The sequence below is a fragment of the Lissotriton vulgaris genome, chromosome 2_1 (genome assembly GCF_964263255.1).
Source record: "Lissotriton vulgaris chromosome 2_1, aLisVul1.2, whole genome shotgun sequence".
NCBI lineage: Eukaryota > Metazoa > Chordata > Amphibia > Caudata > Salamandridae > Lissotriton > Lissotriton vulgaris.
In genome coordinates this window covers 1,931,662,158-1,931,687,153 of record NC_141687.1, presented here as the reverse complement: position 1 = coordinate 1,931,687,153, position 24,996 = coordinate 1,931,662,158, and the positions used below count along the sequence as shown (strand labels likewise).

General features: G+C 45.3%; 1 protein-coding gene across 5 annotated transcripts in view; it reads left to right on the top strand.

The window, feature by feature from the left end:
* NTRK3 (neurotrophic receptor tyrosine kinase 3) overlaps positions 1-24,996 on the top strand; it is a 1,577,634-nt gene that overhangs the window by 722,729 nt on the left and 829,909 nt on the right. For all 5 annotated transcript variants that reach the window (XM_086958117.1, XM_086958116.1, XM_086958115.1 and 2 more), the window contains exon 5: positions 17,256-17,413. In XM_086958117.1, coding sequence (XP_086814243.1) covers positions 17,256-17,413 — 158 coding nt within the window. The remainder of the gene's footprint in view (positions 1-17,255; positions 17,414-24,996) is intronic.

Here is a 24,996-nt window from a genome sequence, read left to right as displayed (position 1 = left end):
CTGTTTTCATATTTATTCATTTTAGATTTATATCTTGAGTTCTACTCATTGGATGCTTGTTGCTTTGGTCTTTTTTTGATCAGACAAATATTTACTATTTCTCTAAACTGTGTGGAGTCTTTTTTTGGTATTTTCATTGAGTACATGTAATTTAAGTGTTTCAAATACTTTACACATTGCCTTTCCAGTTAAGACTGACGGCTCAGTGCCAGGCCAACAAATGATGAGCACAGGGTAATTTAGAGTGTGTATCTGACGCAGGGTGTATGACTCTGCCAACTAGATACCACATTTCTAACACTCCCCAAATTGTAATTTATTTTTTGGTGTGATTTTCTTGGTTGCTGGATTTTTACTGAATTATATTTAGACTGTTTTTGTATTGCTAAATACCTGCCTGCTCTGTGTCACAGCTCCCGGGGTTGAGCTCACTTTTAAATAATTTAAACTGTATGGATTTGAAACTTGCTACTTGGGTAAGACTGAATTCTTCTTATATTTCCCTTCTTTTAGAACTGTTATAACCCTCCCCCATATACACACACCATGTCTGTTTTTCATGGAACTATTGTACATTCGTATTCCCACATAATTTAGACAATCTGTTTCACTCTCCTTAAAATATTTTCTGCCTAAAACTTAAAGAGGGGCAAATTCAAAAGTGAGTTATGATTAGTTTGAACCACAACAGCTTTAATAGGGGCCCTGAAGAAACATGCCAACTAGATAAATGAGAGTTGTCACCAACTAAATGGACTCAAAAGGAGTTGATGTTTTTCAAGATGGAAAACACCTGGAAAGTTCAAGTCTTTGGGGCAATCTATACACGTACAAGGGGAAGAATTTAAAAGTCACAGATAAAGTAATATTTCTGTAGGTCACCTTGTCTGTGGCGATAACAATTTTCTGTCAAATGACTTAGATTGCAAAAGGTACTTCTGCCTGGCTATGTTGAGGAAAAAAATATCATATCCCAGGACAACCAAACCAAATATGCCTTGGTATTTGAGACCTGGATTAAGCCAATATTCTACTTACTAAGTTAACTGTTCCCCATCTCTGTAAGGTACCGGTTGCCTAAAATATTGGGGTAAAAATATTAATTCTAAGTGCCATCATGAGGCTTAGGCACTCAAAGACATCCACCAGCTCAAGCTGATTCAAGATCTCAAAGGACTTTTCAGTTGATTAGCAATATATGTTGTTAGACCTGGCATCCTTGGTGTGGGTTTCCCCTGTATTTTTTACCTTTGCCTCCTATGTTTTACTGTGTGTTGGACTTCATTTTTGCTGGTCTATATGCTTTGGCTATTTTACCCCTGCTGTTCAGTGTCAAAGTGCAAGTGCTCCCACTGTAAGTTGTTGTTATGGATTAGTGGTGCCATAATTGGCTTCTTTGTTTTACTACTAAGACTCTAGAACAGTGCACTGTGTGTGCCCAGGGCCTGTAAATCAAATTCTGCTAGTGGGCTTGCAGCAATGATTGTCCTACCCAAGCAAGCGGCCTTGCAATAGGTTCACAGATCTGCCATTGCTGTGTCTGTGTGCAGTCTGGCACTGCCATATCGACTTGGCAAGTGCACCCCCTTGCCAGGCCCAAACCTTACCTTTTCTTACATGTGATTCACCTATAAGGTACCCCTGTGGGCAGGGTGGAGTGTATGGGAAAGGTAGGATATGCCCTGATGTGTGTGGCCTAATAGTGAAATACTGCCACTTTCATTTTTCACTATCGAAAGGCTTTTTATCCCATAGGATAGTATCTGCGTTTATTTATAACACCTTATAAATATAACTTTCAATGGGGACAAGATAGGAAGGTAAAGTTTAGTATGCCTGAACTCAGAATATAAAGGTGCATCTTTTAATAAGGATTATGTGTTTGAAAATACCACTCTTAGAAAGTTTTCTTGCTTAGCCATCCAATGTGCCTCTGCTAGGTTTGTGTATTGACTGTCTGGCTTTGGAGTGACAGAGGCTGGGTATGTGCATTCTGTTCATTCAGCCACTTGTAGGGGGTGAGGTATATCCTGCCTTTCCATGGTGAGTCATGGCTGGACTGTATAGACATGGGCTGCATTTAGAGTAGGGAGAGATTTCTTTCACACCAGAATGGGCCTGGTCTGCCTTGGATAATCTGTCTCCACCTCCTGCCAGGCAGCTGCACCAGAGAGGACAGCACTGGTTTTGACTGGACAAAGAACTTCTCTGCCACCAGAGAACAAAGGAATTTGTGCTATAGAAAGTCAGGTGCAGACCCCAGGCTCTTAGATTATTTCTGCAATTCTTGAGGAACCGTTGTGAAGGAGAGGAGCTGGAGAAACTGAAGGAGAAGTACTACCCCTCTGCTCTGTGCTGTCTGGGGTTAGCCTGCAGTGGCTGTTTATGCCAAGTAAAGGGCAAGGACTTTGGTGTGTGCTGTGTCCCCTGCTTGAGGAAGATCTCCTAGGGCTTGAAGTAGAGTTTTCCTACTGTTCTGAAGTCTCAGGGACACAAAGACTTCACCCCCAGCTCCCCTGCCAAGAGGTGCATATTGCTGTTCTGGGCCTCTGGAGGTTATTACTGCTGTTGGGAGCTGGAAAAGAGATGCAAATAAAAGAACCATGATCCATCTGCACCTGTTTCTGATGCATCGTCGCTGTGCTGGAAGAATTTCTGATGCATCGCCGCCGTGCAGGAAGAATTCCCATGCATCGTCCTCATGCCGCTGAAGAAACTAACGCATCGCCTGCCCGTGGCTGGAGAAATGGCTTCATGCCGCATTGAGTGAACCAATCTAAGGAGTCCAAGATCACCTCACTGATTCTGACGCAGGCCATTCTGTGTAGCTGCAAGAACCAATGCATCATGGGACCGTGGCTGGAGAAACCAATGAAGCGCCATTGTCGCCACCGCATCGAGAACTGACGCGTCCCTGATCGCATGGGACGGCATGTCTACAAGGACACCGGGGTCACAGTAAGGAACCAACTCATCACCTCCACTTCATGGCAGTAAGGAACCAACGCATCACTTCTCCTGGAATAAGGAACGGATGCATCACCTTCCCTGATCATAACTAACTGACACCTCACCTTCCCTGCAGCTGGTTTTGTTTATGATTTTGATACATCCAAAGTACTTTGTATTGAAAGTTTTGCATCTATCGTGCTATTGCAAGGACTGTTTTTATCTTCTAAGAAGTCCATTTTGATTACTGTATTGTGGATTTTTGTTGTTTTTGGTCTTGTTTGCTTTAGCTAAAGATTACTTATTTTTCCAATCTGGTGTGGGGATGATTTGTAGTGTTTTCACTGTATAACTGTATGTGTGCACTAATGCTTTACACACTGCCTCTGAGATAAGCTCATGCCAAGCTACCAAGGGGTGAGCCAGGGTTATTGTGAAAGTGTATCCCCCTTACCCTGACTAGGAATATTGGTCCCTACTTGGCCAACAGTGCAAACCACTGCCAACTAAAGACCCCCTTTTCTAAACATATGTGAAATAAAATTCAACATGCTGGCTCATCAAATCAGCCTTGTTACTCAGATATGCTAGACCAATGAATTAGAGAGGAGGGATAGGAAATGCCCTGTCTAAATACTTAAGTCAACAGGAGGACTATGTATTTTATAGGACCACAAAAAAGCACAATTATTTCAATAGACACAGGACTGGTAAATGAGAAAACAGCTAAACTGAATGAGTAGTGGCCACTATATATAATGTAGTCATGTGTGCATCCACCTACTGTTCTTTGCAAGTTTTTGGGTTTCCTGTGCAGGAGGTAGTGTTGGTCTTTAAATGGCCAATGGTTTGGTAGTTGACCCTTGGTTTATAAAACTAAGGGCCTATTTACGATGTCAGCCAGAGTTTACTCTGACCAACATCGTCGCGGTTTTGGGACCGACCTACCGCCGGTCCCGACTCCGCAATTACAATGAGACCGCACATGGTGAACTTGCATAGTCCCATTTCTCAATGGGAACTTGTGCTATGGCCGTAAACTGGCTTTAGCACAAGCTTCCATAGAGAAATGGTAGATTGTGTTCATTCCTGCACCGTGTGGCAGGCACCTCAAGGTGCCTGCCACACGGTGTAGGGATCAACAGTGGGGCACCAACGGGAGTCCGCAAGAAGAAGGGGCCCTACTCGAGGCCCCCAAACTTGCTTTCCAACATGCTATACTTGTCTCAAAGCGCAGCATGGAAAGTCTGGGCAACTGAGCATCGTAATCTCAACGGCAGAATTGGGATTGCGGGCTGGTCACTGACTGGCCAACGGACTCCTTGGGCCAGTCGGAATCCAGCCAGAATGACCAGCTTGTTTCAATTCCGACTGCTTATATTATAATTAGGCGGCCGGAAGTGAAACCGACAATAAGTGTCAGAAAGCCTCTGACCTGCGGTCGGAGGCTTTCTGGCAAACATCATAATCGGCCCCCTAAGTGTGACAATCAAACCAGCAGCATTTAAAGTCCAGCAACTGATTCTCATCTCACAAACAAACCGACACTGAAACAGTACTCTGGAAAATACTAAAGAAATATCATAAGAATGTATCCAGTAAGATCTTGATAAATGTGCATTATTCTGTGAGCTATATGGCACACACCACCGACTTAGTTTTTTTTTTGTACATAAATAATTGAAGGTATTACTATCCAACTCAGAGCTACTCTTGTTATCTACTGTGGTGACATGAAACGTTGCAGCAGCCCTCTTGCAATTTGCACCTATAACTTGCTTTAAAGAGATAGCTCTGTAGAATGGCTACTTAACTCACTGAGCTATCTAAGCAAACATTTGTCTCATTCAAGACTAGGACATGACCATCCTTCCTTTACAAAGTGCTGTACTCAAAATACAGAGAGTTAGTGAGGACACTCCACGACAATAATGGTGCACATTCATGAATTAGAATTTCATTAAACATACAATTCACGAAGCTGATAGAGATGGAGTCTGCCAGCACAAAGAAAGTGATTCAGCAGCATCAAGATGTGCTGCAGCAGAGGCCACATTGGAATGAATGGGTCTGGTGGCAACAACTGAATTGTTGTTCCAAAATGGAGCATAGGTGTTTGCTTCCCTTCTGTTGCTCCTTTTAATCAGCAGAGCGTAATTACCTTAAGATCTGGAACACTTTTAGAAAGAGGCAATGTTTATAAAATTCTGTTAAACCTTATCAAAATGTAGTTTGATTCATTAAAAAAAATCTGATCGACAAAGAAATCATAAGCTGAGGGGAAGGTCTTAAATTGTAGGTACTAAAAAGGATCAAGGTTGTATGCATAAGAAAACTGGGTGGTGGACAGTTACTGCATTGTTATGTAGTGATCTTTAAAGAGGTGACACTACAGCCTTCTCAGAAACTGGAGAAGCTTTAAGTGTGCTCCTGTTCGAAACAAATGCCCTAATTTATGTGGTACTGGCGGGGGAAAAACCCCACCCTGGGACCGATTGGCTGAGTAAAAAATCAGCAATTAGGACCTCCAGCTGTGAACCACCAATTCTGGTCCCAGTGTGGCAAAAGTGAATCAATGTCATTTTCTTGTATCACTTGGCAAGGGTGTTGGTAAATCAGGGAGGCGACAGATGACATAGTGACACACATGCCATTGTTTATGTGCACTGCCTGTATTTCAGAAATCCAAAACTGTCCTTTATATTTTTTCATATTTGAAGGTCTCATTGTACTGAAAAGTGGCTGTAACATGTCATGCTGATGAATTACTAAATTTATAGAAGAGGTACTGGGAAAGCCGAAAGATCTCTATCCTGTTATACAGAAAATCAGACCTAGTAGCCTTGCCAACTCTTGTTTTATTGTTGCCATGTGTTTTGCAAAAACTACTTGAAGGTGAATGGTTATTGGTGGTGTTGATGTGCATGCAGGAATATGCATGGATGGTTATCTGGCAATGATTTTTTATAAGACACAAAATAGGATAGAAAGCAATCAACTCACAAGTAGGAGCTAAAACAGAAAAAATACATCAACCAATGAGAATAGAAGAACCTTAGCAAAACCTTGGACCTTTGATGATAGCACCTGAAGTATCAGGTGCGATCACTTTACCAACAAAACTGCCCAATGATTAGGAATTTATTGTGTGAGACAATGTTAGCCTTTTCTGGAAAAATGGGACATACTACATAGATTTGGGCATTTACTGCTCCAAAATCTGCATGTCCCAGTTTTTCCCTGGAAATTTCTATCTATAATCAGCAATAGGTTTGACCTGCCAAATTGCACCTGGAGAAAACTACAGGGATGTTTTCTTTGGATTTAATTCACATTTTGGTAATAAATGAGACACTTGTAACCAAAGTATGTTGAATAAAATATGTCTGCTCCCACGAGACAGCTAAAGCAGTCTATAGACCTCTGATCCGTTCGCCTTAGTCTCACACATTCCTATGAACACCCTTTGAGTATCATTTCTTGCACACCCTACACTCAAGTGCGCTGTTCCTCATTAAAGGTTTCTTCATGTCTGGAAACCTCTTCATCCTCCATTTGTTCTCCACATTTTGACACGTTGGACAAATCTTTTCAAAGAAGTCCCTTTTCTGTCCTTCTTACTTACTAATTATACCATGCCATTTTTATTTTCCTTTATTGTACAACTCCCTTTACTTCTTTTTTTGTTTATCCCCCTTGTCAATTAACCAGATCTGCGCCAAAAACAATCACGCAAAAGCAACAATATAAGTAAATAATTGGTTGAATTAACTCATAGCTGGCTGATTTTTCTGTAATCGACAAAGTTATGTGGTATGTGTTATGTTATGTTATGCTAAAGAGGTGTCTTCTTGCTATATGTCTAGAAAAAAGGGTATGCGAAGGTACGTTGTTAATGAAGGAACACTATTTTAAGCGTATGTTGCAGAAAACATTTATTTTGTCATGAAATACGATCTTTTATCAAACAGTGAAATGAGATTTAAAATAAGGCAATAGACTGAGGAGTGAAAAATCAAGCAGAGTTCCCTGCAGAGGCCCTTGTTATAGGACATTCTCATTTCGAGTATAAGAAATAGAATCACCAAGCAGCATTGCAATTATGCATGAAAAAAAAATAATCTGAGCACCGTGTCGATATCACAAGGCTGTCAGCTATATGGCCAGCTTCCTCCATGGTATAAGCTAAAGTGTGTCACACAAACTATTTTTATAGATCAGTTCATGAATATTCACGCGTCTTAGACGTACATTAAAATGCGATTCGGATCTCACACCTTAAGTGTTACCAGTTTTCTCTGGTCTGCTAGAAAAGCTATTTTTTATCTCGCTATTCCCCTTGCTGCAGATAGTCTGCGTATCTCGCGTTTTGTCACCGAGCTTTCACCCTCATTATCATGTTTTGGCGGCGCCTGATAAGCTCTATTTGTCTCCACGATGTACTCCGGGTGTTACATATCCCGGGCCCACATAGGTGCACTGAGCATGACAAACAGATATGGCCCCTGCCTCTTATATACTGGGGTGACCGACTGAAGTCCGGAGGCAAATGTAGGCACAAACAGTAAACAGATTTAACAGAAAGAAATGCCTGCGAATATTTGTATAGCCCGATCGAACAGCACCTTATAATGTCTTAATCACGGCCTCTGTCTGAGGCCAAAACTAGAACGGAGACACTTTGTGATAAATCAACGCATACTACTATCACTTGTTTTCCTTGCTTTTGTGGGCCAAGAGGCATTGGAAATGTCCTTAATTTCATTCCAAAGGGGGCATATTACCAAGCAATAGCGATAATTATCGCTATTGCCTGGTTGGAGACAAAAATTTACCGCTGAGCTGCAGCGATTTTTACCGCAAATAAACCTTGGTATTATCAAGGTTTATCGCAAATGCGATAAAAATCGCCTCAAATGAATGAATATCGCTGAAAAGTCAGCGATATTCATGCATTACCGAGCTAATGCTCTTAGCCATGTTATCCACCTCCCATTGGATACCATGGCTAAGAACTGCTCAGGGCAGGTGTTAGCTTTTGGAGATATTTGCGCTTAGCGCGAATATCTCCAAAAGTTGGTAATAGGAGATAGCGATGTTAGCAACTGTTTTCAGTCGCTAACATCTTGGCACGCCCACTTTGCATGTCATTAGTGATAAATATTACTGACATGCAAAGTGGAGCCCAAGATGGTCGCTATCTCCTACTAGCTGTCGCTAACTGGTGTTAGCGACAGCTAGGTAATAGGGAGATACTTTTATCTCCGCTTTCTTGGCTTTTAAAGCCAAACAAGCAGAGATAAACCCCCTTGATATTATGCCCCCTTGTTTTGTTTATATAGCGCTCACTGGCTTATACCTGCTTGAGAGCAGGGCGCACCACCTGATAACGTGCACTTCAGTTTGCTGCGCATGGAAACACTTCACTGTTCACATGATCATCTGCGTAACCATACTCCGGAAGACAGTACTAATCTATAAACTGTTCGCTAACGATAGAATGAAAGCTCAATCATTTCTCGCAGTTTAGGGTTTGAGAACCCGAACAAGGCTCAGTACAGACACTCTCTGATTACCGGAATGCCCACGGGTGGTGTTAGCACTCCCTAAAGTGGAGTTTGGGGGTCCCTGCTGTAGAGTCCTATTTCACTAAGCCAGCCTACCTGTAGGACTTTGGCAGCCAACAATCCACATGGTCCCACTCGTGGTGGCCAGAAATGCTTGGACCAAGCTGCTGTTTCATCAAAAAATCTTGGTGTCATAGTTGACAATTCACTCTCTTTTGCTCCCCAGGTTAACAGAACTGTATCAACCTTTTTCTGGGTTATTAGGATCCTGAGGAAAATCTTCCCATGTGTTTCTCACTCTTCGTGAAAGCAGGCAGTTGTTGCCTTGATATTGTCCAGGCAGGACTATTCCAAGAGTCTTTACTTGGACATTAACGAAGGACCCATCCATAAACTGCAACTTGTCCCGAATGCCACAACGAGACTTGTTATTGATCTTCCTAAATTCCACTCTCTCTGAGCGGCAATCCGCAAGTAGCATTGGCTTCCTTTAGAGAAAAGAATCCTGTTTAAGGCCTTATGTATAGCTCATAGGGCACATCATTTTGGTCCTGAAGGAATTAAATGACTCTTCCAATGGTAAGTGCCTACCAAACAGTTGTGGTCTATCACCAAAAATTGGCTGGTAGTCCCTAGGTTAAGAAGGGCAAAGTGGGGTGGAAGAGCTTTTGCCGTGGCCACCTCTTAGCTTTGGAACACTCTCCCCCATCGATTTCCTGCCAAGATTTGCATCTTCTCTTTCGCATGTCCTTGCGTTTTGCACTCTAATATCTGAAATTCTCACTCCTTACTTCTTGGCCGCTGTTTTTCTATCCCTAGCGACTTGAAACCTTTGGGCAAAGTCTGTGCTTTACAAATGACCATTCATTCATTCACCTCCTTCAGCTCTCATTGAAAACTGTCCTTGTTGGTGTGTGGCCTCAGCACAGAGTTCAAGATGGATGAAGTTGTGATTCATTAAGGAATGTTGAATTCGACTCGAAATGACCAACTAGGAATGTCTAAAGGCGAGATTGCACTCAGTACAACCATACTGCACCATCCCTGCATAAAATGGAAACAGAAATAGAGCTGAGGCCAAAGTGGCACTCTCCAACGATTAACATACAAACAGGGGTACTGCCATGTGAACTCTGGTAGGGTTTGTGTTTTATGAGTATGTAGAGGTAGGCTGAATGGACGAGTCAGGCAAGCATTAGCTATTGTCGCATTATTTTATTTTTATTTAACCAGTGTGCCATACATTAGATCTTTTTTCGAGTTGCATGTTAATGCACTGGTCGGCATTAGAGTAGAAGCCTTTGTCATGAGCATTTCCGTTTGCCATGCGAAGATGTAATATTTATCCCCTCAATATAGGTATCCTTCTTCCAGTAGCATGAACCCCTGCCCTGTCATTGAGATTACACAAATTACATCCATAAATTTAAGATTCAGCACACTAAGGACATGTTTCTGTAATAAACACAATAGGTGGAATAAACTCCTAACACGTATTGCCACGGAGGAGACTCTACAGCAAAAGATGACTTGGAAAAAATCACTCTGTGCTGAGCCTGATCATATGAGGAAGAATGCTTTGCTTTACTTCACATTAAAAAACCTGCCCGGCTGCTCCTGGTAGATCCTCAGCTCCTCCAGTTAAGTACATTGCTTCAGCATGTCTTTCATATCGTCTCTTCTGATTACATCCATTCTGCACCAGCCACTCTCCTCTTCTAGCTAGCCATGTTCCCCTTGTTAATATTAGCAAATTTAATGTGGCCCAGTCCAAGTGTTCCTCATGTCTCCACAACTCTCTCTATTCCGAAGGCTGTAAGTGTTTGCTATTTTGTTCCTCCCCACTGTTCATCAGCAATCAGCAAAAATAGAAGAAGGCGCTCTGCGGGGGTATGTCATGTACCATACTCGCTGTGTGGGGAGAAAGATACAATCAAGTTTCACCTCAAATAGATTTCATTAGAATGATCAAAAACGGGCTGCACAGTGCTCTCAAACAGATTCTACTCATCCCCTAGAAGGAGGGGTCATAGGCGCCGAGTGGCATGCTGACACAAGACAATGTAACCATTAAGAATCATGTGGCCACCCAGTTTCCATAAGAACCTAGGTGCATCTAATGCTTTAATAACAACAATGGCGCTCTAGCAAGAATATAGGATACACTACACCTCTTTCTGAAAATTTCACAGCATTTTCAGTTGTTTTCAATAGTCCACATTTTGATCAGTTAAATGATTTGTACTTGGGGCTTCACCAGGACATAGATAGAGAAAGCATCCCTCTAAATGCAGTACATCCATGCATAAGGGACTTCTACACCTTGTAAATGTGGATTGATAATGCCCCCTGATATGTATACCAATTGCTAGACCACAAATGATCCATAACTTAAAGTCCTCAAATGGGCCACTGAAGTCAATTGCAGATACTAAGAAAGAAGCGGCGGGAAGAGGGTGCTGTAATACATTGAGGTACAAGATAATGGGTAGTTATGTCTGATCTGCAATTTGCATATTTTTTATAATTTCATTGGAACATGGCTTGTTTTGTTTAAGAACTAGGGGCATCATGTGCCCTATGCAATGACAAACCCTGCCATTTGCACAATAACAGGGTTTGCAACAGCAAAAGAGATTTTCTTTACCTACAAAATCCCTTTTATCACTTGAAAAATTATTTCTGAGTTATGAAAGGGCTTTTTCGACCCCGTCAACATTTCTCACTAGTGGGTAGTGGGAGGGAGGTGTGAAACTGGTTGGAGAGGAATGTATCAGTGGCCCACAATTGCAGTCCAAACTATTGATCAGATACTGACATCTCAAAGAGGGGAAGGGGTCTCCATTTGACCCTTTCATTTTTGTGAATAATGATGATTTTTCAGGGAGAGTTGGCAGTGGCCCAAATGATAACTGTCAACTCTCAGTGAAATATTTAAAAGAAGAAAACATTTCTTAAAACACAGTCCTGTTTCCTTTAATTAAAATGGAAAAAAGTCTATTTATTTAAACACAATCACAGACATGATGATCTGATGACACTTGTAGGCTACCATCCTCAGCTTGTTGTGCAATCTCAAGCAATTCTGTATTTTGTGAACTGACCTATTCCTTGATAGGTTGGGTCACAATATCAAATTGCGTTCACAAAAAGTTGTTGCACCATTTGTGGCCAATTTTTAAAAATGTAATCTTTGTACATGAAGCCCAGGTGTATATGGTGAATAATATAGGGAGCTAAGCAGAGCACTTGTCCAGAGACCACTTTTCACCATATGACAGGAAAGCCACATCCATGTAAGAAATTCATGATTTCCATGTAAGAAAATTACATTCATTGAAACCAAATGTAAGTATTTTGCATGCAGTGGATATCATAGAAATCTAATATGGAGCTGGGGCTCCGGGAGCCATGTGGAACCCCCTTAATCTAAGTGACTTGTTTATCACTCAGATATGTGAGGATACATTTTCATAAAAACACAATGCTGAACCAATGTAAGATGGAAAAAAGTAATAAAAAGCCAAATGAAATGAGTTGAAAATCGAATGGAGACCACTTAAAAGGTCACCTCGGCTCTCTTAGTAAACAGTTACCAGATCTGTCTTTGATGTACTGTACCATGTAACAGTTGTACAACAGAATTACTTAATGGAATAAGGTAACACCATTTCAAATTTCTCTTGGTTATTTCAGTGTGTATTGGTTACATCACTGCTGCTAATGCAGGTTGTTAGTACATTTAGCACCTGAGAGCCCTTCTGTTTAATTATTAATGCAACCCTCATTAATTATCGATGGTTGTGCAACATGTTATTTTATCTGCTTTATTACTCACAGTAGTTCAAAGGGAAAATCCAGGTCTGCTTCCTACAAAGGGGCGATTTAATGGCCAATGAATCTCTAAAACTGAGTGACATGGATGTGAAAGCTCCATGGAGACAAGGCTAGTAAATAACTCAAAGGGAAAACGAGGAGATGTTGTGTTTGTCTTCAGTGAGGTGGTGCAGGGAGAATCTGGTGCCTAGCCCTAAACTAAATTATTAGTCACTAAGTATGTTTACTCTGACCTTCGCTTCACTTAATTGAAGTTGGTACAAGATGCCCAAAGAGAGAAATTCTGTCTTATTCAGCACTGTGATTTATTGCTGCAAAAATATTGCAGAACCTTTTCAAAAGTGCAAAATTCAGCATTTGAGATGCTGTTTGTTTTAGACAACTTGTACTTTCATTAAATAACATGAACCTAACATTGAGATTTTTAAGGTTTAACTAAAGGTAACATTTTAATGTTCAAAATGAAGGGTTTTTCATAGCGTGCCTTGCATCGCAAAATGCGATGCAGCGCGCACTGCGAAATTAGTTTTATTAATTAAATTGTTTACTTACCTCCAATTATCCATATGCCGGTTTTTAGCACACCCACCCTGCCCCTCCCCCTCCCCACCTCTCTGCCCAACCACAACTCCCTCCACGGGCCGCGGCTGAAGTACGGGCCGCGATATGAGCTTGAGCGGATGCTCGCACTGCAAGAATGGGAAAGGCCTAGAGTGTTCCTCCCCAAGATCACACCCCGCCCCAGGCGGCGACACAAGCACACTCGCTGAGCGTTACCTTGGGGGTGCGACCTCGCTCTCCTCTCTTCTTCTCGGAACTTGGGCCTCCGATGCAAATTTGTTGACTTGGACAGTGGAACTCGGGCCTCCCCGATGACGGAGATGGTTCGAGGTCCCTCCTTGGCAAAGCCAGGCTTGGGCCGGTGGCACAGATCCTCTGTAGATGCCGGTCTGGGCCGATGGCAATGACGAAGATCTCAGGCTGCAACAGGGACCATGCACACCGTCACTGGGACTCACTTGAGCTCCCAGTGTGCACCGTCACAGGGCGATCCTCACAAAAGTCTCAGGCTGCATGAAGCACATGCACCCAGTGATGCTGAGATTCTCTAGAGTTCTGTGTGCACACAATCACAGGGCAATCCTCACGAAGGTCTCAGGCTGCATAAAGCACAAGCAGACAGCATCACTGAGGCTCACTTGGATTACGGGTGCGCACGATCAGAAGACAATCCTCACAAAGGTCTCGGGCTGCACAAAGCACACACAGCGTCGCTGAGACACACTTGGATTCCATGTGCACACGATCACAGGACGATCCTCACGAAGGTCTCAGGCTGCAAAAAAGCACACGCACACAGCGTCACTGAGACACACCCGGAAGCTTTTGTTTGTGTTCCTGAGTTTCCACAACAGGGAGCCATCTCTCCTTGGGCCCTTGGGGATAAGTTACTTCAGGACACAGCACAAAGCAAAGTCCTTTCAAGCAGGGAGACACAGCAGACAGGAAAGTCCCTTTAACCTCTCCTTGGTTAAATCAGCAAACTGCAGGCCAGCCCCAGAAAAAACAGCAAGGGTCAGTCCCTTCCTTCAGTCTCTTCAGCTGTTTCTTCCTTGGCAGAGGTTCCTGTTGACCACGAGGTCATTCTGTTGCTGTCTCACCTCCTCCCCTGGGTAAAGACATTCCCCAGAGCCTATCACATTCAAATCCAGACAGTCAATCCACAACCAAGCAGAGACACACAGAAATGTTAAAACACAAAAAAGCAGCCACTTCTAAAATAGTGGTTTCTAAACAGACAGTGCAAAAACCACCTTCACAAAAAGATGCGTTATTAAATTGTGAGTTTAGGCACACTAAACTTCATCTCTCCAACTTAAGCCTATGGGAACATAGCCTCCCCCATTCTGTCCTATAGTCAAGATGGCCTTTCAACAGTGAGAAACTTAATGGAGAGTATTTCACTGTCAGGACATGGTGCACACCGCAGTACATGTCCTACCTTTCACATACACTGCACCCTGCCCAAGGGGGTACCTTGGACCTACCATAGGGGCATATGATATGCATAAAGAGGGAATGTTAAGGCCTGAAAAGAAGGTGCACTTGCCAGGACAACAAGGCAGTTTAGAAAACTGTGCCAGGCACTGCAGTGGCAAGCCTGAGTTCTCTCTTTAAGTCTACTTGTGTGGGTGGCACAATTGGTGCTGCAGGCCCACTCGTAGCATTTGCATTACTAGCCCTGGCACACATAGTGCACTTTGCTAGTAAGGCGAACATATCAACCATGGACAACCAATTACCATTGCACAGGGAGCACTTGCACTTTGACACTGATCAGCTCATATGTAGAAGTTGTTTTATTTGAACCCAGACACAATCTGTCACTGAAATGCCAGAGACAGTACCATAGATCTAGTGAAATGGTTAAGGCTATCACTGCACTATGTGCAATTTGCAACAGACAGATTTCAACAACCACACATGTCTCCCTCCCTCTACCTCCCTCCCTCACTCTCCTCTGCTGTCATTAGTCTATTATCACAATATGTGTAGAATAAGGTCATGTGTTTCTGGCAATAGCAATGTGGATATACCTAGGTTTTCAAGGATGCCACCACCAATTTATCATGAATTTCTGTCACCAGAACAATGGCCAACTGTGTCACATTTATTATTGTTCTGTCTGCAACATACATCTTAAGACTGAGGTTCTTGGCTTCATCTCAATTAGGGGTTAGAGGGCTTCAATAAAGTGCCTGCATATCACACGCCTCTCATTGGTATTCAGGTGTGATTTTCAAGAATGAAATTCACTTTTTCTGCTTTAGACTGGAAAAGCCTGGAATCGTTTGTTCTAACACTCAGATTCCTGCAAATCAGATTGAGTATTTTACTGAAGGCAGCTTAATAGTCATTATATTTATCACATACATGCCCAAGAAAGTAAGTGGAGAAAAGACTTGTCTCCTCGTACTAGGGCACTGGGTTTAGAATGATAAAATGTGTTACACGTGCCACAGTCTTTTCACTGCCACTCTCAAAGTCAGGGGCATGGTACTTTCTTTAAGGGTTGAATTGTCAACTATACATTGAGAGAAATGAAGCCGATATACTGTAAAACATAAATTAGTACAATATTATAAGCGTGGTACGAAGAAAAAGGTTGGTGCAGGTTAACGCTATTGAGCAGCATTTGATAGTGGTGTACTGATTGTATATTTTGGGCAGGAACAACTCAAAATTGTGCAGAGACCTATTCGGAGTGTACTGTGTTTACAAAAATCAAAATAAGTCTAGAATTAGCATAATTAACATTAGCCTAAGTCAGATGACAGTCCAGTGTTTCCCTAAAATCTAGGTGTGAAAACTACTCGTGGAGCAGAGACATTAGCCTTGGTGTGGGGTTGTGGTGTTTTTCCCCCTGGACTGAACGATAACTGGGATGGGCCCAGGAACTTCAATAGCTTAAAAAGGCCCAAGGTGATGCCTGTCCCTTCATTGGCATATGTAAAGTTAGACCTATAGGAAGCAAAGCCTTTTTTTATGTGTCAGTATGGGGCAAACTCCAGGACTCTGCGTGTCTGTTTAGCAGCTTGCTTAAGAAATCCAATGATGACCAAAAGGTCCTGTGTAACTAACAGACCATTTCTTTACTTCCAGCACTGGTAAACATATTAAAAAAACTGGTTAATGCCCTCCTGGTAAATTTTCTAGTTTCACATAACCTTCTTCACTGTTTTCAACCTTGTTTCAAACCTAGACACTACACTGAGTTTGCGCTCCATTAAATAACTGAGGGCCATATGTATCAACATCCTGATTTGCGATTCTCAAATAGCGATTTTTTAGAAATCGCTATTTGAGAATTGCAAATAGGGATGTATGTAAAAAATCGAAATTTTTTAGCGATTTCTTAATATTCCTTAATTGCAAACCTCACATTGAGAATCGCAATTAAGGAATACTTTCCCCTTCCTTTCTATGGGCCAGGAGGCCCATAGGAATGAATGGGAAGTTATTCTCAATTTGCGATTCGCAATTTAAGAATCGCAAATTGAGAATAAATTCAAGGGTGCAAGGGTGTCCTAAGGACACCCTGATGCACCCCTGAAATTTACATGTGTGCGTATATGGCACACATATATGCCATAAGGGCATGTATGTGCACCACATGGCACCTTTACAAATGCCAAAATGTGCATTTGTGAAACAAATCGCAAATTACCACCAACTTCATGTTGGTTGTAATTTGTGATTCCTTAAGGCCAAATTACACTTTTTTGGTGCTTCTTACATTCCATTTAAGGAATCGCAAAATTTGCGATTCCTTAAATGCAATCGCGAAATAAGGAATCGCAAATTTTGCGATTCCTTATTTTGCCGTAATACATACCATTTGGCAAAATTGTAAATGCTTGATACATATGGCCCTGAATCCCTTAATCTGATGTTAGTGGAAATAATGCTGTACTAATACTTTTAGATATGTCAACGACCTTTAACAAGATTCGTCATAATATTCTCCTTCAACAACTAGCAGAGCTAGGGATTCGTCATCATGCTTTGGCCTGGCTGGTCCTGCGAGGCCCTTTTCTCAAACCCTGGCAGCGCATAGCCTTTGGCCTCTGGGCATACCATACATTCAAATCCTGGCAAGTGGCGAACACCCAATAGGCAGCCAACCCCCATTGTTCACCTCCCTTTTCTGGAGTATTCACACACACACAGTTGTATTCTCATTCAAAATGATCATGAATTTTGTATGTTCTATTGATATTCCAGCAGCACTGGTGCTTTAATGCTATGACATTAATAGCGGACTGCTTTGTATTATTTAAAGCCTATTCATTTTTACAAAGCCATCATGCTTCATTTGTTTATGTCTACCTCTTTATACAGGGTAATAGAAAAGAACTACTTTAACTGCAGCTGTGATATTCGTTGGATACAGATTGGACAGGAAAAGGGTGAAGCTCATTTGGACAACCAAGATCTTACATGCATGACCCTAGAAGGTCACACCATTCCATTACAGGAGATGGACATTGTGCAATGTGGTAAGGAATTCTGATGGCATTTGTGTCATTTCCCAGAGAAAGAAATTAAAACAGCATTAGTGTCTTAGTTTGATTAAACATCTTTTTATCTTTTGACTTCCTTTTCTGTTTAGTTCTTTGGTGCTGAAACCATTGAGCTCTCTTCTACATATTATTTTTAAAACGCTGTACTATAAGTAGTTCTGTGCAAGATTATACAGAGGCATTTGTTGAACTAGATGAATTTCTATTTTGCTTTCATTGAATCTTAATCTAGAGGTATCCCTTTAAAAAACATATTATAGAGCAAGTAAGTCAATAGGTGCATACACCTATGACTGTCTATGGAAGAAAGATCCAATCTTTTCACATCTATGACCCATATTGCCAAACATACCTAATATCAAAAGGTTGCTTTGCAGATCAACCAGGTGTGCTTTATTCAATACTGAGCTCAGGCCCCATTCAATGGCTTATATGCCAACAACTGCATGTTGGAAATAATTTCAATTCAGAGTACTTGAAAAGCCTTTGAAGATCTGTTGCAGGACAATACATTTTAGTATACGGAACGGGTCAACATATGCAGAACCAGCAGCTTCAAAAGAATATGTATACTCATAAGAGGGAGCAGAGGTTTCCTCTGCAGAGAGTCTCTGTGCTATCTACTGACTCACTACAGAACTGTGGCCTTGATCCTCCTTGACCTCATTGCGGCGTTCAACATGTTCTCCTACCACACACCCATCGACAGACTCCAGAACGTTAGCATACAGCACAAGGCCCTCAAGTGGATTGCTTCCTCCCTCTCAGGATGCACACAGAGCATCCTATTGCCTCCATTCACCTCCACACCCAAGAACATCCTTTGTGGCATATCCCAAGGATCATCCATCAGCTCCACCCTGATCAACATCTACATTACCCTCTCACAGACATCATCAGATTTCATGGGCTCAATATAATCTTCTACGCTGAAGACACTCAACTAATCCTTTTACTCACCGAGGACCCCTTCAATGCCAAAACCAACTTCTGCAACACCATCACCAACGTTGCAAAATGAATAAGAGACATCTGCCTCGAACTCAACTCTAACAAAACAGAATTCTGATCTTCAGGAACAATACCTCCATATGGGCCCCCAGCTAGTAGCCGGCAGCACTCAGACCTACTCTCACACCAACAGACGATGTATGCCACCTCAGCATCATCCGCAGCAACCAGCTCACTGTGAAATGACAAGTCAATGCAGTCATTCCCTCCTTCTTCCACACAGTTCGCAATGCTCCTGAGACTCTTCAAATGGATCCCCATCAACACCATAAAACTGTCACTCTGGCCCTCATCACCAGCCACCTCAACCACTTCAACACTCTCTACACCGGAATCTCCACCCAGCTCCTCAAAAAACTTCAGACCATACAGAATTCCACAGCCAGACTCATCCTGCACCTTCTCAAATGTCAATGCATCACCCCTCAACTCAGAAACCCCACTGGCTTCCTGTTAGACCTGGCACCTTGGCGTGAGTCTCCCTTCCACTTTTTGCTGATGTGCCTCCGATGTTTTGCTGGTTTTCCGATACTCAGGGCACTGCGCCACGGCTGATCCGTGCCGCAGTGCAAGTGCTCCCTACTGTAAATTGTACATACGATTGGTATCCATGATTGGTGAATTGGATTTACTGTTAGTCCCTAGTAAAGCACACGAGAGAGTGCCGGGGCTTGTAGATGCCAATACTGCTGGTGGGCCTGCAGCGCTGGTTGCGCCACCCACCGAAGAAGCCGTAAAGATGTGTCTGGGAACTGCGACCGCAGAACCCGCGTGCGGTCTCGTACTGTCACGTTAGCTGGGCAAGTGTCCCCACTTGCCAGCACCGACCCTTCCCTTGACTACATATTAGTCACCCCTATGGTAGGCCTGCGGGCAGGGTGCGTTGTAGGTGCAAGGTAGGACAAGCCCTGATGTGCGTCGCATGTCCTAGTAGTGACTTACAACGAAGACCGTATTTCACTACTGAAGGCTACCTGCTCCATTAGGCCAGACTGAGCTGCGAGGATTATTACACCCTATAATCCCCGCAGGCTCAAGGAGCATGGTAGTAAGTCATGTTTAGTATGCCTGAACTCGGGATAATGAGATATTTCTTGTAGTCAAGTTTATTTCAGTATCCGGGGTTTGCAAATGCTACTTTTAGAAAGTTAGCATTTGCTTGCTTAACCATTTCAGCCGCCTCTGCTGGTGTGTATCTGACTGTCTGGGGTGTGTGAGTGACAGGGCTGGAAGGATTACGGGTGGTGAATGCGCAGATTACACCTTAGTGGGAGGTAGGAGTGCCTCTTGACTCGAGCTGTCACTGTGCTCGACCTCCACAATGCTGGCTCCACCCTCCTGGGGAGCGGCGGATGACTCTGCCGGCACCTGGCCCAGGAAGGGCGAAGCCCCCATCAACAAGGTACTCTGGCCACTCCTGTCCGGACAATGCTGGCTCCACCTCCTGTGGGGCGTCTGATGCGCCTGCCCCTCACACTGAAAGCAGAAGCCGGAGTACACCCGCGGGGGTACTCCAGAACTGAGAGTGGCTATGCAAAGGCCCCCCTGGCCTGCGAGAACAAAAGAATTGGCCTATAAAAGACGGAGCCCTGCTCCTTGAAATTTAGATCCGGTTTGGGCCACAGAAAGACTCTGCCCTACGAGAAGGACCGTGAGAGACAAGGAAGGGTGCTGACTCTTGCCTGTGTCTGGTGCCTTGCTGCTGAAGGAGAGGAAGACAATAAGACTACGAAAAGACTGTTGTGCTACTTGTGCCAAACTCTGCAAAGAGATCTCCAAGGGCTTGCAACTGAACTTGCCCCCTGACCAGCGTCCCAGGACCAGTGGACGCTACCCCCTTGGAAAGCGACTGCGGGTGCTGACCATCGCCGCAGCACTGACGGAGGAATCTCCTCTAAGGCATCAACATCCTCCCGACCACCGTGACCGGGGCCCAAAGCAACAGCGGAAGCAAAGTGAGGACCAGCCGCCGCTGGCCCGAACACCGTGACCGCAACTGCACCGGGAGCCCGAGAGCAAAGCAAAGGAGGACCCGTCCGGTCCGAGCTATCGAAGTGACGGCATAGCGAGCCATCACTCACCTGCAAAGACGGACAACTGCCCTACGAGAATCCGCAAGGTCGGTGAGCCTGCCCGACAGCCCAGCTGTGAGCCCAGCACCGACATTTGGCTGGGTACGTCCTGCACTTGGGGACCGTACTGCCACTTGTCACCACCGCACAGCCGCCGCCTCCAGGGTCGTAGCGGACGACGAGGAAAGGACCCTGCCGCCACAGAACACCGCTGCCCCGGACGACCAGTGACCTGCTCGGCCGAAGAGCCGCAACGATCAGCGACCCCGGGAAGGCAACGCGACGTGGGACAGATCCCTTGGAAGCCGCCGGCTCCACAAGAACATTGAGTAACCTCGGCCTACGGGCCTCAAGAGAACTTCCATAAGAACTGTGGTAACCCGAATTAAGTAACCTGCAACCGCCTTCATAAAGTTATTGACTGTATTCATAAGCCTGCTTAAAATCTATATAAAGATATATATTTTTACAAGAATACAGTCTGGTCTCGTTGTGTGGTGGGTTGGTTGTAAAGGTGTACTGTTGCAAGTGTTTAACCCTATGTGCCCCAAAGATTAGCCTACGACTGCTTAAGCCACACTACCTAGAGGGTAAGCAGAGGTTGTCTGGAAGGTAACCCTCAGCCCTGACGAGGAAGAGAGAGTCCCTGCTTGTCGCTAGTGTTACACTGCGCCAACTAGAGCCTCCCCCTTCCTACATTGGTGGCAGCGGTGGGATTTCGAATTTACACTTGCGATAGTTATACCTGAGCTTCTGACCACTACACAAGGTACGGTACAGTTACTAAACCACAGACTTTGCTTTTTGAAAGAAGATTCCGAGTGCAGAAACCATGCCGGGCACAAAGAGCCTGGATGGAGCGGAGTCCACGACCTCCGAGGTGTTGGAGGTGGAGTGGGACCCCACCAAAGTGGATAAATATTCCAGGGACGAACTGAAGTTCTTTTGCAAGAAACTCAAGGTCCCGCACGCTGGCTGCAAAAACAAGACCCAGCTCTCCAAGGCCCTGAAAGCCTGGATTGAGTCCCGGAAAACCCCGGAAGAGCAAGATGTCCTCGCCGAGCAGAATGCGACGGAGGAGCAGAATGCACTTGGGGACCTGATCGATCTCGAGAGGCAAGACAGCGAGCACAGCTTTGGAAAAGGCCTGTCGCCAGAGGAGCTGGCGGACAGGAAGGAAACCCGGAATCACGAAAGAAAGTTGGCAGAATTGAAAATCCAGCTGGAGCTGGAAACCAAAAGAATGGCGCTGGAAGAGCGAAAGCATCAGATGGATTATGAAATCAAGATGAGGGAGATAAGTCTCAAGGAGAGAGACTTGGATCGGCCTCCCTCTGGTGGCAGCACATCGCCAGTGCAGGTAGAGTCAAGAGTGCACATCCCGAAGGACGTAGTTAAGGAGTTCTTTAAGGGGGATGACATAGGACAGTGGTTTAGGGCATACGAGGTAGCCATGTCCTCCCACCGGGTCCCTGACAAGGATTGGGGAGCGGGGTTGTGGGGAAGGTTCCTTAGCGAAGGGAGAGATACCTTGCTAGATTTGCCCGTTGAGAATCAGAGATCCTATGCCCACATGAAAGAAGCTTTATTAAACAGGTACGGGCTTACCCCTGAAATGCATAGACAGAAGTTTAGGGGATGTACTAAGCGGCCTGGGAATACGTATGTGGAGTATGTGACTTACTTTTGCAGAGCACTGGATGGTTGGGTGAAAGGTAACAAAGTGAATGATTTTCAAGGTCTCTTTGATTTAATTGCATGGGAGCACTTGTCTGATCACTGTTTTCCTGAGTTACGCCAACACCTGATCGATAGCAAGCTGTCCAACCCGAGGAAGCTTGCTGAGGAGGCGGACCGCTGGCTCAGCACCAGGGTCCACAAGGGTCCCGTGGGAGATTCCGCCAAGAGTGGGCAGGGTCCCCAGCAGAAGAGTGGGGGGGACAAAGGGGGAAAACAGAAAGGGTTCCAAAAAGGCCCCCAAAGTAGTTCCCAAGGGAATCCGCAGCAGGGTTCTCAGCCTCCCCCACCCCCGAAGCAGAATGGGGCCCCGACCGGTAAACCTGTTCCAAAGGGGCCCTTCAATTGTTTCAAATGTGGCGAGCCTGGGCACATATCCAGTGACCCCAAGTGTCACCTATTTGGAAAACCCGCACCCACTGGTGCTCCGCCCCGACAAGTGACTAGCGTTCACCTGGGAGAAGAGATGATGGTCCCGGGGGGTGGAGATCCCGTTCACATGACCCTGGTCTCGCTAGGAGACAGCGAGATGATCCCTACGAACTACCTGCCCTCTAACACTAAGAAATATGGGCAGGTGGTGATCATCAATGGTAAGGAAGCTGAGGCTCTTAGAGACACAGGAGCCAGTGTGACTGCAGTGAGGCAGCACCTGGTGTCTCAAGAGCAGGTTGTACCCCATGCCTACTGTATGGTTATCAACGCTGATAATTCTGAGAGTCAGTGTCCGATGGCTCAAGTTCCCTTCGAGTGGGGGGGGGTCTCTGGTACTCTGCAGGTCTGTGTGAGAAAAACCATGCCTGTTGACTGTTTGCTAGGGAACGACTTGGAGCACTCCCCTTGGGAAAAGGTGGAGAAGACGACTCACCTGCGGATGGTGGGTCTGCCTGACTGGGCGTGCGTGACCACCCGGTCGATGGCAGCCAGTAAGGGTGATCGAGAGGTCCTGGGGCCTGATGGAGAGGCCCAGGAACCGGCTTTAGGGAGAAGGCGCAGGGGGCGCGGGAAACCGGCCCCTGAAGTTCCTACGGTCCAGGAGGAGGCAGACCTTGAGGGGGATGCCCTGGAGCCTACAGGGGAACAGATCGCCGAACTGGGGGACCTGCCTGAGCTGACCCATTGGCAGCAAGAAGGAGGACCCTCCAGGGAGGAATTCTGCAGGGAGCAGAAAGAATGCCCTTCTCTCGTGGGTATGCGGCAGCAGGCTGCAGACCAGGCCAATGGTGTTCAGGCCAAAACACATTACGTGTACTGGGAGAACGACCTCCTGTATTCGGAGCCTAAGGCTGCTGAACCTGAGTCAGCCCGTGTGCTGGTGGTACCCCAGAAGTTCAGAGCCTTCCTACTGGGTCTGGCTCATGATGTGCCTTTAGCAGGACATTTAGGGATGGACAAGACCTATGACAGGCTTGTCACCCACTTCTACTGGCCCCAAATGCATAAAAGCTCAGACGCTTATTGCAGAACCTGTCCGACTTGCCAGGCAAGTGGGAAGACGGGAGGGAAGAACAAGGCTCCCCTCCAACCCTTCCCTGTGGTCGGTACGCCATTCCAGCGAGTGGGTATTGACATCGTTGGGCCTCTGGACCCCAAGACAGCCATGGGCAACAGGTTCATCCTGGTCTTGGTGGACCATGCCACCCGGTACCCTGAAGCCATCCCTCTGAGGACAGTGACGGCTCCCGTGGTGGGGCGTGCACTGATGGGAATTTTCTCACGAGTAGGATTCCCTCTAGAGGTGGTGAGCGACAGGGGGACCAATTTCATATCGAAATATATGAAGTCCCTTTGGCAGGAGTGTGGCGTAACGTACAAGTTCACCACACCCTACCATCCCCAAGGTAACGGGTTGGTTGAAAGATTCAACCGAACCCTCAAAGGCATGATAATGGGCCTGGAAGGTCCGATGAGGCGTAAGTGGGACGTCCTCTTGCCATGCCTGCTGTTTGCATATCGCGAGGTACCACAGAAGTCCCTAGGGTTCAGCCCCTTTGAACTGCTGTACGGTCACCCCGTGAGAGGACCACTGAGTTTGGTAAAGGAAGGCTGGGAGCAATCTCCCAGGAAACCTCCCCAGAATGTATATAGCTACATGCTGGCCTTCAGAAACCAGACCAGACGCTTCAGACAACTTGCCGAGACAAATCTGGAAGCGAGCCAGGAAGAAATGAAGCGGTGGTACGATCAGAATGCCACTCTGGTCGAGCTTCAGCCTGGACAGGAGGTGTATGTCTTGGCCCCAGTGGAGCCCTGTGCCCTTCAAGATAAGTGGACAGGACCATTTGAGGTTGTGGAGCGCAAGAGCCCCGTGACATACTTGGTGGACATGAAGACGCCCAGGAACCCTTTGCGGGTCCTACATGTCAACCGCCTCAAGCCCCACTTGCGAAGGTCCGAAGTGGGCATGTTGTTGGCAACCGATGACGGAATGGAGGAGGAGTCGGAGCCTCTTCCTGACCTCTTGGTGGCCTGTGAGAAGGATGGGTCAGTGGATGGAGTTAACCTCTCACCCTCCCTGACCGCCGAACAACAGGAGGACTGCCGCCAGTTGCTGGGACAGTTTCCAGACCTGTTCTCCCTGGTTCCGAGTGTCACAGATTGGTGCGTCCATGATGTGGACACTGGAGATAGCTTACCGGTGAAGCACAAGGCTTACCGGGTAACTGACAGGGTTCGGGCCTGCATCAAGGAGGAGGTCTCCAAGATGCTTGCCCTCGGGGTGGTTGAGTCTTCCAGCAG